This window comes from Daphnia pulex, chromosome 6, assembly GCF_021134715.1.
Source record: "Daphnia pulex isolate KAP4 chromosome 6, ASM2113471v1".
NCBI classification, from domain to species: domain Eukaryota; kingdom Metazoa; phylum Arthropoda; class Branchiopoda; order Diplostraca; family Daphniidae; genus Daphnia; species Daphnia pulex.
The window spans coordinates 2,835,838-2,854,053 of record NC_060022.1 but is presented as its reverse complement, the minus strand read 5'-3'; the positions used below and the strand labels follow the sequence as shown (position 1 = coordinate 2,854,053).

The following is an 18,216-nucleotide window of genomic DNA, read 5'->3' as shown; positions in this document are numbered from 1 at the left end:
GCTAGTGCTAGCGCTAGCCCTCCACCTGTGCCTAATGATGCTCAGCTATGCCTAGAGACCCTCTTATTTCTTTCTTTCTCTTTTTTCAAAAAAAGATGATTATTATACAGAGTCGGTCCCGGCCAAGCGGCATAAGTAAATAATTGACAAGAGAAAAAGCTCAACATTCTTGTTCCAGCTCGAAGATTTTTTTTCTTTCTTTTCTTTTCTGTTCTTTTCCGAGAAAATGATATAATACGTCATTAAGAGGTGTGACGGTGTAATGTGCTACTAATGTTCGCTTTTTTTTTTCGTTAGTCTCTCTCTTTTCTGTTATTTCATTCCGTGTTTTGTTTCTCTTGTATTTCCAGCAGGTGGACAGGAATTTTCCGGGAGAGTAGAAAATTCCGTTGCTGGCCATCTTATTCCGTCTGCTGCCGTCAAGTGGAATTTCCGCGACGTGACACGACGCAGCCGAGCATCCATCAACAAAACACACGGCGACATTTTCGTTCCTTTTTTCTTTCATCTTTTTGGAAAAACGAGAAACGATAAAAAGAAAAGAACAGAAAATAGAAGAAGATGCCTTCGCGTTTCCTGACCCTTTGGTCGATGCTGGCCAAGCCCGGCCAGCAGTCTACGTCCAGCACCAAGAAGAAGAATAAGAAAGACACTTCGGCCTCGTCACAACAGGTAAGCGCGTGTCTTTCGACCATTTCGTTCGTGTATAGAAAATAATAAAAAATAACAAGAGGAGACTGTCATATGCGCACACAAAAGAAACGCACCCGAGAGATAAGGATTTTTTTTTTTGTTATTTTTTGAAGGGTTTCCTAAACCAAACAACAACAACAACCAAAATTGTCATAATTTTGGGTCTCGCCGGCCAGGCTTTTAGCGGCCCAGCAAGCACTCTACTATATTTCTTGGTCGTTTTTTGAATTTTTATTATTTTCTTTAACTTTGATTCCTCCGAGTGTCTGCGGCGGTCCAGGGCGTGTGTTTTCTTTGTGCGCAGTTGTGTGATGTCCGTCTTTCGGAAAAAGTGCTCAATGGTGCGCATCGTCTTGTGTCGCGATTGGCCCAAATCACCGCCTAAACGGGCACCGCAGACGTCCGTCTCTGCTGTCTGACTTGTCACTTTTTTAAAACGGTCTATCTCTTTTCTTCTTCGTCTTCTTCTTCTTCTTCTTCTTCTTTCCTTATATTCTAATTCTAATTCTCTGTCGTCTTCGTTTGACTCTTTTCGGGAACATTATTTCCAAGAGGATTTTATCTTGATTCGACAAGCAGACTTGACCCTTTTTATGTTGACAATTTCACATTACGTCAGAAATTGGCCGTTTTTCTACGGGGGACCCAAATATTTCTTCCAGTCTATCTTGGCCAGGCCACTGCAGCGTTTCATTTCGCCCACATTATTCGGCTCTCTTTTTTTTTTTATTATCGCGCTGTGTGTCGCCGGCCCTTTTGGGTTGGGTATGTCGGCCGTCCCCATATCTGTGCGCAAATGTAGGACGTTTGACCTGCTGCTGCTGCTGCTGGCTAACCGGTTTTTGGCGTTTTGGGGTTCTAGTCGCCTTAAATGCTGTTTTGTATGGAGAGAAAAAAAAAAGTGGCCGGCCCAAAAGCTGCGCATAGGTTGTTCAAAAACTCTGCAAAGAATGTTGATGACGACGGGCCAGCAGAGAGAGAGAGAGCTTGCCATCTGAATTCCGAGCTCGGGACTCCCGAACTCTCACGAATATATTCGATTCGAGAGAGCGAGCTCGCAACGACTCAAATCGTGAAATGGCGGGCAAGAAAGTTGGTGCTGGACCGACCGTCAAAAAGGACCTTCGCCTTTATTTTTATTTTATTTTTTTGTCCCGCCGATTATGGACGACACATCGACCCAGAGCGGCAGCAGCGCATGCAAAACACATTTCCACTTCTTATGCAACTGAAACGCTAAAAAATAAGTGAGGCATTTTTATATATTTCTTTGAAATATTTCTGGAGGGAAAATTTCGCTTCGTTATTTATGTCAGTTCAGGGTCTCTTATACAGTACATGCTTGTATGTATGTTAAGGCTCGTAAAATCTAACCGTTTCGGTGACGAAACACACACACTCTATATTCTCGCACCTGTTTCTTATTTCTTTTTTCTTTCACGGGAGGAAAATAAAATTAAAAAAAAAAAAAGAAGGCTGGAAAGATCCATAAATTCACTGCTGAATAACATTTGATGAAGAGAAGAAAGGATATATCTATCTATATCTAAACTGGTTACCTTAGTAACTGGCTTTTTTTTTATTATTATTATTATTATTATTCGCTGCCCTTGAGAGAGAGAGAGTAGGAATTCAAATCTTCCCGGGCAGAGAATCACGAATTTGAAATAGACAAGCGTTGCGTTTTCTATTGACGTTTCACGATGGGGGGGGGGGGGGGGCGGCAATCTTGTTACGTGATCTACGAGGTTGTTACAACTTAGTGGAAGAACTGCTGTTAGCGCATTCGAGTTGGCAGGAAATGCGCAGCCCACATGGTCAATTGCAAGTCGTGAAACAGCGGCCGGCCCAGCCAACGAAGGGCGGGTCCCTCTCGTTCGTTGAAAGAAAAAAACTAACCAAATCACGTCTTGTTGTTTTGATTTGAAAATGGGCGAACGATCGATGATTCCAGCAATGTTGTCGGGAGATGGAAAACAAGAAGATTGTGCTGGGCAGCCCCTTTTTTCTTTTAGGGGGGGATTCGGAAGGGGCCGGAATGAATTGAATCGGGCGTGGCGCCGAATTGTCAGACTGGGCAGGTGAGGAGGGCGAAACAAGCCGTGAAAATGGACTTATAGTATATACGGGCGGCAGACGGGCAACAACGGGAAATAATAAAAAAAAATAACCGAATAGCGGGAGAATGGGGGGAAAGATTCATTTGATAGTTGTTTCTTTATTCGGGGCTCCTCTCTGTTTGCGGTCTGTCTATATTTACAGCGGGATTTTATCGTGGACTATCGATCACGCGGTCGACAATGATTCATAATGAGGGACAGTAAAGAGTCGTGCTTTCTACTATATCCAGTCTTGTATTTTTTCTTTTCTTTTAAAAAAAGATACAAAGTCCGTTGGACTGTTGGGCACGACGTACGTACGCTTTTATTACGCAAGAAATGCTTAAATAGCAATCTGTCATCGGCCAATCTGTAAAAAAGGAAAAAAAAAATCCATTCATTCATTACATGTACTCTTTGAGGAGAGAAAAAAGAACTTTCATTTGTCCTATATGATCATGTCCGTCCGTCTATATTTTTAATTTTTTTGCGGTGGAAATTCAAATGCGGTTCCACTTTTTTTTTACCGCCAATTCATCCGGACAGAAAACACGCTGCCACATCATCCATCAAATCTTTCGCATTTCTCTTTTTTTTTTGTTAAGAGTTGGATATACCAAAAGGATCAAGGCGAAAAATGTCGAGCGTATTGGGACTTTGGAAGAAAATGAAAATGCGCGTTTCGTGAATATTTTTTGGGGGAAAAAGATTCGATTTGAAAGATAACGAGGAGATGGAAAACGAATCTAAATCTTTTTTTATTTTATTTTATTTCCAAAAAATGTTGGAAAGAACATGATTTACCGGATTTTTCTACATTCACGGCAGTGATGGATAGACTCTGGTCGGAGTATATTATATACCTATATAGTGCCCGAATCTAACGATCCTTGTTGAAGGTAAAAAAATGTACTAGGAAAAATATTAGAAAAAAAGGGGGGAGAGATAGATGATGAATTGAATTTATAGCCCCTCGACATGTTTTTATCCCTGGGTTGATTGGCTCTAGCGCATTTCATATTCGACTTCGGAGAAGAAGAGGGTTGAATTGGATATAACAAAGCCAAGCGCGGCAGCAGCGCTCCCATATGATTGAACACTTCAACAAGTCCCCAAAGGAACGTTGGAGTTATATTTTTTCTTTCTTTTTCTTTTCGGGAATAATAAATAAATAAATAAATAAGAAGAAAAAAACCGTCCAGAGAGGATCGAAATGAGAAAATTCTTAGCGCAAAAGGGGAAAGAAATCAACACTGAAATAAATCGCCGCATGTAGTGGTGAAAAGAAAAAAAAGAAATGGAAATGTGATTGACGATTAGAACGTCTATAATATTACTGGACGTCTCCAATTTAGAGGAAAAAAAACTTGTCGAAGGGAATAGGGGAATAGACGTGATCGACGTCGCATCAAGGACGTGCCGCCGGTGTCGACTAGAAAACTGGACATTAAAAATCAAATGATGGAGACGGGGCCTGATTTCTGCGGTGGACTTGTAACCTAATAATGAAATATAGGTCTAAATGAAGAGGGAGAGAGAAAGTATACGGTAGACACACACACACACACTGCTCCGGCGTATCACTACATAATTATTATCCACCGAGAAATTCCTTTCTTCCCTCGGCAGCTGGGGGACCGTATAAGGGGAGAGAAGCCCAGTCTTATTGTGTCATTTCTTTCTTCTTTGCTGTCGGCGGCTTCCTTCTCCTTTGCCGACTCTCGGCCAAAGCCTAGCGAAAACGACGGGGACGCCAACAAAAGCCTGTTTCCCTCCTCCTTCTTCTTCTTTACCTTTCTCTATGCCGTGATTTTCCCTTCTTTTGAAAAAAAATAAATAAATAACCAAATTCTTCCGACAACACCCGACTGGAAGAAAAAAGAACTGTGTAGACCCGGCGGTGCTTATTGCGGTTCAGGTGCGCTCTTTGGCGTCGTGACTCTCTCACACCCCAGGCCCCTCTTCTTCTTATTTTGTTTTCATCAATTCTTTTGGCTATATTATATCTCTCTATAGCCTCCCTCTGAGTTTTTTTTGTTATTTTTTTAAAGATTTGTGCATAATAAATGATACCGGAGAACGGACGTCGGAAGATATTTTTTGTCTGTCTTGGGTGGGAGGGAGGAATCATTCCCTTTTTAGCGCCGTCTCTTGTGTCTCTTCTCTTTCGTTTTATTTTTTGTTGTTTGGGAAAAGGAGAGAGAGAGAATCGAAAAGGCGACACGGACCTTGTGGCCACAAAACACAAAAGAAGTTTGGCCATTGTTATAATAAAGAGCGTTACAGACCGTTTGTTTAACTGCCCTCCTCTATCCGCCAGCTATGATGATAAGAAGCGAAAATATGCGAGGAAAAAAGAGATAATAGTCGAGAAAATAAAAGAAATCGAACATAAAAAAAAGAAATAAATTATAGAGATATGAAAATGAATTACAATTTTTTTTTTTTTTTTTGAGAAGGAGAAAATGTGTCTGGATTGAATGTAATCTCTCCTGCTATGCCATTACGCATGTATAGCTGGGATTGAGGTCTCTCCGCACACACAAACGCATAGACATTTAACGTGAATGTCGCCGAAAAAAAGAAAATACGGTCACGTTCTTGATTTGTTAACCGGGGGGACAGTTGGTTTTTATTTATTTATTTATTTAATTCGTTTTTATTTCTTTTTTTTTGTCGTCGTGCGAAATGAGGTCGAGCGTCATCTGTTTTTCTTCTTTTTGAGTTTTTGAGTTTGTTTTTTATTTTTTTCTACACTGTTTTAATTGCAATCAACGGCGAATGTATATTTTAAAAAACAACTCATCCGAGAGTTTGTTGTTGCGTTGATGCTGTGGGCTTCCCTCCTGTTGCGCAGTGAATTTCACCGGGTCGTCGTGGACATCGTGACATGATATCCACCAAGTTGGATACCTAACACAGTCATAATATATAATGCGGGAGACAGAGACGTATGTGCACTCTGCCAGTTTGTGCACTCATCTCCTTATTGTTAATGCTCATGTGAATTTTTCTTCTCCCGTCTCTGCGTATACGACAGGGGGCCCCCCTGGTTGTTGTTGCCGTTGTTGTAACCGCGGGAGGAATCCTTTTTCTTTTTCTTCTTCTTCTTCTTCTTCTTCTTCTTCTTCTTCTTGGAATTCACGCCGAGTGAATCAAGAGCCTCTTCTTTTTAAAAACAACACGAGAACTCCATCCCGGTTTTTACCTTTTTTTTCTTTTTCACGTCGGCAATCTGTCGATCGTTTTCTCTCTTCCTTTTTATAAGGAATTTGATATTTCGTTGCTATTTTGATTTGATTTTTGATTTTCTCCGTGCGGCGTTTCGTGACTGGGATCGCGTGCTGCCATCTAGCGCCGTCCGTCTCACGTTTGCCCATTTACGTCGCCAACGGGAAAAGAGGACGGTGACATGCACACAACTGCACAGGGGGGCTGCAGCAGCAGCAGCAGCAGCAGCAGAAAGCCCTTTTTTTCGAGTTGATGAATGTTTGACGTTATCTGACTTGAAATATTTCCTACAACACCGGCGGGACAAACTTGGTGAACCAGAAGGGAAAAGAACATCAGCTAGAGAGCTACTACTACTACTCACTCTATACACAGAAGAGAGAGACACACACACACACATTTTCACTCCGTCACGCAAGAGCGGACGACAGTCATAGCTCATCTCTTTTATTCATTGAAAGAATCTTCCACTCCCGTTTTCTATTTTTCATTTTCACCGGGATGAAATTCCTTTTTTTTTTATTTTTTCTTATTTTTTAAATAATAGCTGATGAGAGTATTTAATAGGCAAAAACATTTTTATTCTTTTTCATTTTCCCTAACGAAAAAAAAAAAAAAAAATTCTTTGGCGCGTCTGATTTACTTCGCCTTATAAATTTAATATCCCGAGCCCTCAGCTATAAACTAAGCTAAGAAAAAAAAGGTACACATTTATTCAGTTGTTTCGTCGTTTATTTTTTTTTTCTCCCCGCAACAATAAGCGTCTTTCTTCTCCATCTTCTATCACGAAATTTATTTTAAGATTTTATTTGATTTTTTTTCAGGACTAGAGGGGATTAAAAGATGACGGGTCACGAAAAGTTTTTTTTTTTCCCGCTGTCCATCCCTTTTTTATGTTTCATACCTTTTTTAAAAAATTTAACGCTCAGTTAACACGTGAACGCGATTGGAGTGGGGGTTTATTTCACCGGGAGAAGAATAATAATAAAAAATACAATTTTCACGAGAGGTCCGGCCATTGAACTGATAATCCTCGTAGATTTATTTGTCGGATAGATTTGTGTTGGTAACGGCTGCTGGGCTGTTGTAGGTGTGTTCTATCCTCCTCTCGATCGGTCTCTCGATCGACATTTGTGTAGAACTAATTTATACAACAAATAGACAAGGAAAGAAAAAACATGTGCAAGTTTGAAATGCGCACGATCTCAATTTTCGGGACAGAAATGTTTCGTTACGTAACTGTAAAAAAAAACAAAAATGAATAAATCAAAGACGAGACCAAAAGGGAAAAAAAAACTCTGTCGGTGGCCATCGGTTGGATTTGTTTTTCCTCGTTAGAATTCCCCCCTCAATTTTCTCGTGAATAAGTAACCCGGCAACAACAAGAACCTTGCGGTTGGGTAACTATGTGGGTACGTGGCTTCTGCCAATAAATGCGATCGCAGTCTGAAAAAAAAAGAAACATGAAAAATATGGAAATGCAAGTTCATGGTGAAAAAAAACAAACAAAACCAAACCAACTGATTATAAATTCTAATAGACTTCGTGATTGCCGATATAATACCGGCTACACTAGTCTACAGCACGCAGTGGATCGAGGGGATACCAATGTTTGTTTGTTTTTTTTTCTTTCTTTTTATTGCCACCGGATTTTTTTGTTTTTCTTTTGTTTTATTATTTTTATTGGTTTATTATTTATTTGAATTATATTATTTTTGTTTCGTGTCCTTCTTTATTTTAACGTTCTCTTTTATTTTTTTGATTCTTAATAAACAGGTTCACTACCGACCTGGCTTTATGCCGGTCATTCCGATCTATGGCGAAGATATGGCCACCAGTGGCAGCACCAGAAGCGTCCGCGATGAAGGTAAGAAAAAACCAAAAAATTTACGATTATTCAACCTCATTTCGTTGTCTCCTCGTGTTTATCTCATTTTATTATGTTATCCGTACCGTTTTGTTGTTGTGTTTGTCGAATTTTGATTCGTGACTTGGCGATTCCGATTCACGCCGCTAGATGGTAGCCGACTAGTCGGTTCTCATCTTAAATTCAGACCCGTTTGTTGTTACGCAAAGTCCCTTTTTTCGGCTCTGCCAAGCAATTGCGTAACGTCTAGCAAAAGAGGGTTATAGTTGTTTTTTCACTCTTGACATGCCGGTTCCTTAATATGGCGTTGCCAGGAGCTATAGGAGCCCAGGAGTGAAAAGGATTTGGTTTTTGAAAAAAAAGGGGGGATGCGGCGGATGTCACTTTTTGGCTACTAAAGGTGAAATCGTCATCCTGCGGAGCTTTTATAACCCGAAAAAGATGCTGGATGGATGGAAAAAGAAGAAGCGACACATAAACACAAAAACACGTCGAGTAGTTAAAAAGAAAGAAAAGACGAAGGGCGAAACGAATGCAGAAGAAAAAAAAGAGGAGCAGCGGGAGCCAGCTGTGTGTGTTAGCTATACGAACTCTACTGTGGCGTCTGTTTGTTAATTTATGAAGACGAGCGAGTGAAGCAGCAGCAGCAGCAGCACAAGTCTACACGTACAAACAATCCCGGCCGCAGCAGCAGCAGCAGTCGAGCTCAAAAGTCAGTTGTAGCGAGAGAGAAATAGCGCACGTGCCTTGCCTTATTCCTATCCAGTCGGCTGTACTTTCAAACGAGTCTAACGTGCTGAGGCTGTTTCCCGTTCCTTCTCTCTCTCTGTGCTCATGGATTTAAGCTGCTGCCTCGCTATAGTTATAGACTATTCTATCATTAATAAATATCTATACTGCCGGGGAAATTCTATCTCAACCCTCGACTGCTGCTGCCGATTTTCAAGCGACTCATTTCTCCTATTTTCTTCACTCGGGCTCATTCTCGGCTAATATCATGGACGAGTGGGATAATAACTAATTATCTCGGCCTTTCCTGTACAATCCTCATCTACTACAAAAGATCTATCCGGACTATGGAGCAGTTAGAGTAGCTTTTGACCATACCTAACCCCTCCAGCTTCACTCCCTATCCTAGTCCAATTAGATCTCTCACATCTATTTGTCTCGGAGGTTTTCAGTTCATTGGGAGGCGCATAAATCCAGTGGCAAGTCTCTCCTTTTTTATATGCACACACATACAGTCGGAAGAGAGAAAGAGAGGATTTCAAATCAATCCATTTTCCTAATGTATTAGTGGTACTACACTACTATGTCTACTTATACTGCGGCGAAATATTTATTCACCCCCCCCCCTTCTCATCTCTCTCCTGCGGTCCTGCACGCAACGAGAGCTGGGCGACAAAAAGGGAAAAATTGGGGACGGCCCGGAACGGAGAGAGAGAAACAGGAGCCCCAAATAAGCGCGACGCGTTGCTATATAGAGTTCTCTCTCTCTTTCTCTCTGTGTGATGATGTATGTAGGCCGAACTTGTCAGTGACAAATGCGCAGGGGCGGGGCTGCTGTGTGGCCAAAGGCAATCGAGCGAAATGGAACTTTTTTTTTCCTTTTCTTTTGGACACAATTTGTTTGAGATATTTTTTTTTCTGCTGGACTTTTATATACGTACGACAAACTCTGGAGACTGCGGTATGTAGTCACATTCCCTGGAAACGTATCGTGTGAAATGCGTCCAAAAAAATAGAAAGCAAGCTAGCCAAATAAGACGCGCGAAATTTGAAAATGCGATCTAGTCGTCCGCGCTCGCCCAGCAGTTTCTTTTTATAAAAATAAAAAGTCATTTATCGATCGGACTATACATAGTTTCTTCCGTCTTTTGCAGAGTAGTCGATCGATATTGGCGGTGAAAAATAAGTCGACATTCCAGCCTTGTTTCACGTTATATACATTTCCCTCTTTTTTTCAAAGGGCTTCTCCTTTTTCTCCTTTTTCTTCTATTGGCTTTGTAACGTGTACCCCTGGACAGACAAACCTAAAAAAGACCGTTGCAGGGGCTTCTTCTTCTCTTGCGTCCAGCTCGAAAACGTTGACGACTCTGCCGCGTGTGGGCTGTTGTCCACTTCCTGACCGAATTTCTGCGGTCCGTCCTTTTTTCGCAGTGCTGGGCCACAGCACGTTTTGGGTGTTGTTTTCTCCTCTTTGGTTGGAAGCTCCTGGCTCGCCCTCACACCTCCTCCTCCTCCTGACTCGTCGTCGTCGTCGCATTCGTCGTCGTCGCATTCGTCGACGTCGTCATCATCATTAGTCTCTTGAGCGACTGCAGTCCGTGCGCCTCTTCCATCTTCCGGCGACGGCGGCAGCGACGGCGGCGGTAGCGCCCCATCATCTCATAAATAGCCCCCGAACGATTTGTATACAACAACAAACTGCTTGTATAGCTAGCGCTAGCTATAGGCCAAAGAGAGAAATAAATGACTCTAGGCGACTTTGTTCGGCGTTGTCTATTATGTGAGTCACCGACTGGATTGTTTATGCGTCATCTAGTAATCGGTTAAATTAGTTTAGTGTGTAATAGTCCATTTAGTCCAACATTTTCTAGACGTTTTGATTTGACGTCTATGCAAACTAATAATCTGCTCGGCATTCTTTCATCTTTGTGCCGGACAAGTGAAACGGACGATGGGGGGTTACACTGGACTTTAATAGAAAATCTGGTGATGATTCGGATGCCAATCGGCGTCACACGGATTATTCGCGTACAGATGAATGTGCATGCAAATGAGCTATACTGGTCTTTTGTGTGTGTTTCTTTGGCATTTCTTCTGCTGTGTCGTAGTGAGAAGTAGTCCATTCTAAAGTCTGTGTGTCCTACTACACTCTGTGCGACGCATTTAACCGGGGGATTATGTCGCTCCTGTTGGAGAAAAACTAAGGGGGGGGGGGAGGCTGTTGTTGCAATGAAACACACAGCAAGGGAGAGAGAGAAGAGAGATGGTACGAGATGATAAAGGAAAACTGGGGGCCAGAAAGAGAGAACGAGGGGGGAAGAAAGAAAAGAAAGAGGGAGACTGCGCGACGTCGACGACGCCGCGCTCTATAGTGCAGCGCCAGCGTTACCCTAGGAGACGTGGACTATCCCTCACCCACCCCCCTGTGTACTCATCAGTCGCCCAGCAGAGTCCACCAACGTCAAAAGCTTCTCGCAGTTTGTCTCTCTTTCTTTTGCTCGTTTGCGAGAAAAATATCAAACATTGACGGGGCTTCTTCTTCTTCTTCCAATTATTGACGTGGATATTTCGGTTTTTCCAGTTTGAATCAGTGATCAACTTAACGTGATTTTATTTAAAAACAAACTTGGAATCGACATCGTCGCCCGGCTAATTTTCAACTCCCAAAAAGGTGAGGGAAGAAAACCAAGTGTCGTGTTGTTTGGGGGATTTCAAATCGTTCCTTGTAACTTGTTTAACTCACGCGCGGTTGTTGTTGTTGCCCCGGTATTGGTTGTCCAACAACACGGGCCGTGAGAGAGACAATCAAAAAAGAAAAAGACCACACGCGCATTGTTATTATTATCATCCCATCGCCAAAAGTCCCGATCCAGCACGCCAGCAACGGAACGCTGTTGGTTGTTGTTTTTTTTTCCTCCTATCCGCGGTGTCTATTGTGTGTAACGCGACGGCACTAGCTTCTTTTTATGTCCACTCACGTTTTTTTTTCTGACTCTCGTGTAACTCTCCTTTCGGGATGTTGATTTGCTTAGAGATGTGGGACGCGTGAAAAACCCCAAAACCAAAACAACAACCGCTGGTTCGTTTCTTTTGCCATCAGTTTCGCCTCTTTTTGATTTCCTCTTAATTGCCCGACAACAACAGCAACAACACGGGATGAAGACAATACCAGAGAGATGCAAGGGGAATTGAATCGTGAAAAAGGGGTGGAGGTGGAGGAGGATGTGTTTCTCTTAGAACATCACGCGCCCGCCTCTTCAACTCGGGATTTTTAGTTGTTGTTGTTGTTGTTGTCGGCCTGCATAAGTGTCTCTAGGATGGGCGTCTGTTTTTTACTTGTCTAAGACAGACCAGACGCCGCCTATAGGCAGCAGCAGCCTCTTAGATTTTGAGTGAATCAATAATCTTAGATATATTTTTTGTCTTTTTTATACTTTGGTCTGGGGTGTTTCATTTTCTATAAATATAACAAATTTCAAACTTGTTGAAACATTTTGCTTTTCAGCCTTTCATATTGCTGGAATTTGGTTGTGAAGGAGAGGCCAGGCTGTAATATATATAGGCCTTTTGGGGTTTTGTTTGTTTGAATTTTTCAGCCCCACCAAAAAGAAGAAGATGTTGAGAAAAATTGAATCCATTTCCATTCGTGATATATTTGATACACATTGAGTTGATTGAAAACATGTCCCACGGACATTGAACTCGCATTGCAAATGTTGCCTCTAGGTAGGGAAGAAATCTTTTCTTGGAGGGGATAGACTATACAAATGCAATACGATTTTGATCGCGTCGAGGGGAAAAAAAAGTTGTTTGTGTGCTGATGTCGGCAACATCCGATCTTCCTGTTCCGCTTTTGATATTTTTTTTTTTTTTTTTTTTTGCAAACGACAGCCCCTCCGCAGGAGGTGAATTGCTTAGTCTCTCTCTCTCTCTGCTCTCTCTCTATTCTCCCACTCATCTCTATAGGTTTCTCTTTCGCTTCCTCATCCGTTTTTGAGTCCTCCATTCTCTCTCTCACTTCTCTTGGTTCTCTCTCGTCTGGTTGGATAATAGTGGCCGATCGAGAGAGCTCCGTACAGCAGTTCGCTCCATCTCTCCCTCGAGTTCTTTTGTTGTTGACGAGAGTCGATCGATGGCGGCCCAGCTTTTTTTGCCCAGCTCTCTCTCTCTCTCTCTCTTAATGTCTACACCGAAGAGGACTCTATACTTCCACTATAATAAAAATAGGACTATATATATATGTGTCCTAAAGAATATACACAATACAATTTATATGTGTTAGATCTACAGCTGTATATAGGACTGTAGCTAGCTACTGTAGAGTTACACTGGATTTTCGTTGCGGGGGGAAGGAGGAAAACGAGGTACGGAGAAGAGCGAGGGGGGTTTTTCTCATCGATCGATCCGCACCCAAAAAGCTCCTTTTTTCTCTTTTCGCTTCCACGTAGTATAGCCATCACGCTCCTTTACTTCTTTATTATTACGTACGAGAGGGGGGTCGAGGGAGGATTGTCAGCTTATATATAGTAGGACCGGCGGATAGTCTTCACTTTCACTTAAGATTTTTCTTTTTCTTTTTTCGGACGGTGTGTGGATCAGACGAAAGGATCAGCCGGCGATCCCTGAGAGATTAGAAAAAAGATATCGGACACGTATTTTTTTGTGTGGAAATGATTTTGAATTTTCGATTTTTAAAAAAGAAAAAAGGGGGAAAACGATGATGATCAATTCTCTTTATTTTCTTGTTGTTTCTAAAGTTGTCGGTGAATGGACACGTGCTGTTGTTGTTGTTGTTCACTCCACAGATTGCGACATCCATCATGGGCCTTGGTTCGGCGTTCACTAAAATGATCTCATCTCTCGCATAGATTTTCTCATCTCCCTTTTTTTTTACCAGTTGTTTGTTCGTACAGCAGTTACATCAGTGAGTAAGAGAGAGAGAGAGGGGGAAATCTTGTATATAGAGTTGTCGTTGAATATATCAAAGATGCAGAGATCCATCATCGTCGTACGCTCGGCCGACTCGTTCAGAGAAACGAACGAGACCCTGCACACTCACTACTACTACTACTACTATATACGTGATCATTTTCTCCCCTTTTATATATAGATAGACGTAATGCACAGACGGACAAGCCAACGACTTTTCTCGAGCTGGGTGACTTATCCAAAAAAGAAGGGAGGAAATAGACGATCTTCTTTTATCTTTTTTTCACGTTCCTTATTCCCGGCCGATTTGTCACGATTCGAGAACCCTGAACGACAGAGAGAGAGAGAGAGAGCAAGACTTTTCTTTTATATATATCTATGTAGGAGAAAAAGAAAAACGGTTCATTAGTTGTCGTGTGTGTAGGCTGTAGGATGTGTGTAATTATTTAGCTGATGACGTGAGGATATTTATCAAGAGATTTGCTCTCATTTCGTTCGACCAAAAAGGGCTGTCTGCTGGGCTGGGCTGGGCTGGGACCCTATAGGCCAAGCAATTTCCCGTCTCTTTGATAGATGGACAAGTTGATTCAATCAATTTGTTCGTGTGTGTGTTCCTGTGTATAACTTTTCCGGGCCTTGAAAAGAAAAAGTAAAAAACGACTTTTTTTGGATGGGATTTGACCTGCCATGAGTCCGACTGGCCTTGGTCAACCAGAAATCAATTGCTATTGATACAAGTGGTAGGGGGGAGTCTGCTGCTTGTTACGAACCTAAGATTTATATTTCTATATAGAGTTGCTCTCTGTTGGCTGCTGGTCGCAGGATTGACACTTCTCTTTTCATCTAGTCCAGCGATCGATGTCGCATACACATGTAGAGTAGTAATACGCCACACCACGTAATAACTCCTTGTATCTATGGACAGGATAGGATAGGAGACTAAAAAGAAAGAGGGGTGGGCGTGTGGCTTCTTGTTGGGTTGTCCAGTTCACCCACCGTGCACACACTGGGCTGGCGGTCAGTTTTTCATTAAATGCGCAACCGATACATCTCCTTTTGGGTCCCGTCGTTGTCTACGTGACATTTCCTCCTTTTTTCTGTTTCTTTTTTATTTTCTTGGCGTTTGATTTTTTTGGTCGGGTCACGCGGGATATGACGACGGGAGAGAGAAAGAGAGAGAGAAAGAGCTATGTAATTCCAATATAAGCCATGTGACGGGACCTCGTCAATCTTTTCTCCCGTTTCTCCCTCCCGTTGTGTATGCCTTTCCCGCGCTGCGGGTGGTGCATGGTGGCGGAGGCTATCGATTATTGAAAGAATATCAAAAAGTCGGAAAAGTGAACGACAGAAACAATCTAATCCTCGCCCGCCTGCCTGCCTGCCACTGACAACACACGCAGATGAGACAACACGGAAGAGATCGGACGCGTCTCAAACCCGAAATCAAATAAATGGAAAAGAAAAAAAACAAACTAACAAAAATCTGGAAGTGAAAACGGACACATCGCGGTCGTTATTCAACCATTTCGATTTCATCCAAACGCTTTTGGGGCGTGAAAATGGAATGTTGGGCTAGAAAAGTCATAAAAATCGTTTTCTTTTCTTTTTTTGAAGCCTTTAGCCCCTTTTTCTTATATATTATAGCCGCCCTGGAGGCTATTGTCACATAAATCGCCCGATATTGAAAATGGTTGGACGCGGTCTATGCGATGGAGGGGGGTGTCTCTGTGTCTTTTTGATCCCGGCACGGCACGGAGCAGAGCGGACTCGGTCGGGAGCATTTCTTCCTCCCCGTAGAGACCGTTTCTTTTAAGTCTTTTTTCTTCTTTCTCCTACGTTTTGTAGAGTCGATCTAAATTCAAATTTATCCCGTCAAAGTAGAAAAGAAAAAAAGGGGCAACTTTCTATAGACGCACCGGATCGTGCTACGTATATAGTATACATATCTCTCCGTTCGGTTACTTTTTTGGGTCGGTCGCTATGGCAACGAAGGGGAAACAAAATGCTTCAGCTTCCTTCCGTCGGCCTATACAGATTCCGATGGATCCATATTAGATATTTATTTGTTTACTCGCAAACTTGTTTTTTTGAGTTTTTGTTTTCTTCGCTCGTCCCGCGCTTGGTTGGTTGAGCCTTTTTATTATTAACTTTCAAACATTTCGGAGCCATCACTTTGCGTCCAGCCGTAAACAGTCGGTAGAAGTCGGGCGTCCAAACTTTGTCTGTGTGTGTTTACATGTGTCATCGAGACTCTGTATAGTCTTTTAAAAAAACAAATTGGAACATTTTTTGTTCCTCTCGTTCGTTTCCAATTGAAAAAAGAAGACGCCCAGCATCAGGATTTAGAATTGTTTGAGTGCTGCCGGAAATGCCTTATGCCACTCGACAACGGTTTACTGGCTGGACGAGATCCGTCGACAGCTAATAATACTCTTTTTTTTTTTTTTTTTTAAATTTGTATTTAACTATTATTCAACCTTCTGTGTGGTGTTTTTAAAACTAACGGAACAGACAACTTGATGTGCAGTACATAACATGTTGTGTGGGCTCCTTTCGTCAAACAACTTTGCTCCAGCGGTTTTTTCTACGGATTCTTTTCTTAAGGATATTTTTCTTGGGTAAAAGATTCATCCGCTCCTTTTTCTTTCACTATTATGGGCATTTTACATCTCCCTTATGTAAGAGAAAAAATCAAATTTATTGTATTTGATATAAAAGTGAATGAAAGAGACTTTCTCGTCCGTTGGACATAAAAGTCGAGTTGACGATGTCCTATTAGAAAGTTTTATTTTTTTGATTTTTTTTGAAATTCCCGCCAGTCACTTAATGAACGGTGATTACCAGTATAAGCTAACTCATTATGTAAAGTCCACATTGAAGAAAGAGAGATCATTAGCCCCTGTTTGGATTCTTCGTTGGGACAACAAAAAAGTCTTATTTGGGTAATTCGACACTTGATGGAAATTGATGAATTTCTAAAATGAAGGGGAAAGAGGCGGGAGATTCAATTTCAATCAGGGTCTCTTTTGGCTTTTGAAAAAACAAACAAAAGGGGATTACACATAGGAGATAGACTCTGCTGACGTCCAAGCAATTGTTTTTTTTTTTCTTTGTATTTTTGACAAGGACCTGGTGTTCATTACACGAACCCCAGAGGCAAAATTATATCCCGGCCTTTTTGACGTCGTCGTCGTCGTCGTCGAAACGAGATTGAATTTCGGGCATCGCCGGCAAGTCTCTATTTGCGTCATTGCGTCTCGTCAAAAAATTGTCTGGGCGACGTGTGGCGCGCTCGCAGGCGGAAAAAGTGTCAAATTAAACAGAGTACCACAGCAGCATACACACCCGCATATATCCAGCAGCAACAGCAGCAGCAGCAGCAGCCAGATTGGTGGTACTGCACCCTGGAAATGAACGCCATCCCTATATAGAACGGGGGGTGGGAGGAGGAGGGACTGTCGTAATGCGCCAGCAGACAGAGTGAGTGAGTAGCAGTATAGGAGAGCCGAGGGTGAAATGGGAAAGCAAATCTAATTAAACCATATTCATTCCCCCCACCCTTCCTTCTCAGCCAGGGACAATTCCATCTTCGGTCCTGATTCACCCAAACAAAAAAGTACCCGACCGAGTTTGTCTTCCCCCCACCCCACCCTTTTGTTATATAAGTAATTCATTTAGACCGAGATTTATTCCGGGGTTTCTTTCATCAATAACAAAATCAAACCCAAAATCGAATTTTCCTTAATTTTTTTTTCCGTTGTGCTTTTTTGTTTCTCTATCGCCCGATCGATTATCAGCGACGAAATGCGCAGCAATTTTCTTTTTGTTAATTTTTGATGGATGGATGTTGTCGAACCGGGTCGATGGAGAGGACACGAAACTGTCAAATTGAGACGAATTTGTGACGGGCGGGAGCGTGAGGCGGGAGGTGAATAACAACAGCGTGTCGTGTCGAGCCAAGAAGAACAAACAGACATACTAATTATAGACGAGTGGAAAAGAAAAAGAAAGAAGAATGCGCGGGGGCAGCCCGTCCAATTTGTCCAACCTTGTTCTTTTTTCTTTTTGTTTTCCTTGTGGTTTTTGATTTTTTTTTTTTTGAGGGGTTGTTGGAAATTTGGGATTGTACAAGCAGCTATGCAATTCTCGACTCTCATCTGTTCTCTCCCCCCCCCCCCCCCGCTTGTTTTCAACCGCATGCATAAGTAGTAGATGGCCGCCTTGTTTATTTATTTTCCGGTGAGCCGGAGCCTCTGGAAACGGAACTCCCAAACTAATGGAGCGGGGCAACAGCGTGATCCATCGAATTCCTGTTCTTTTCCCTTAGAAAAACACACACAAGAGAGAAATGATGACCGCTCAACATGTCGTACACGTATAGAATGCCGGAGAAAAATGTATATATTCCGGTTGAGAAACAACAAAACACCTCCGGCCGCCATTCGAAATGGAATTGAGGTTCTCGCTGGCAACAGGAAACGTGTGGTGCTGGGCCAGACCAAGTTATAAGCTAATCTCCATCGAAAGGTAATTACCGGAGGAATGCCTGTGAGTGGCGGGCAGAAGGAGGAGTCTTGCACTTTCCGCCGATCGTTTTGCTGACGACATTGTCTGCGATGCTCCGTTTTTTCCCATTCTCCAGTTCAGCGCCAGGATCTTGTTTTTTTA

The 18,216-nt window shown here is 42.3% G+C and overlaps 1 protein-coding gene across 15 annotated transcripts in view; it reads left to right on the top strand.

Moving 5' to 3' along the window:
- LOC124195543 (caskin-1-like) overlaps nucleotides 1-18,216 on the top strand; it is a 66,687-nt gene that overhangs the window by 16,511 nt on the left and 31,960 nt on the right. For 10 of the 15 annotated variants that reach the window (XM_046590013.1, XM_046590009.1, XM_046590004.1 and 7 more), the window contains 2 exons: nucleotides 351-672; nucleotides 7,800-7,890. In XM_046590013.1, coding sequence (XP_046445969.1) covers nucleotides 562-672; nucleotides 7,800-7,890 — 202 coding nt within the window. In that variant the 5' untranslated portion in view covers nucleotides 351-561. The remainder of the gene's footprint in view (nucleotides 1-350; nucleotides 673-7,799; nucleotides 7,891-18,216) is intronic. The other 5 variants (XM_046590012.1, XM_046590001.1, XM_046590011.1 and 2 more) reach the window with 1 other exon arrangement.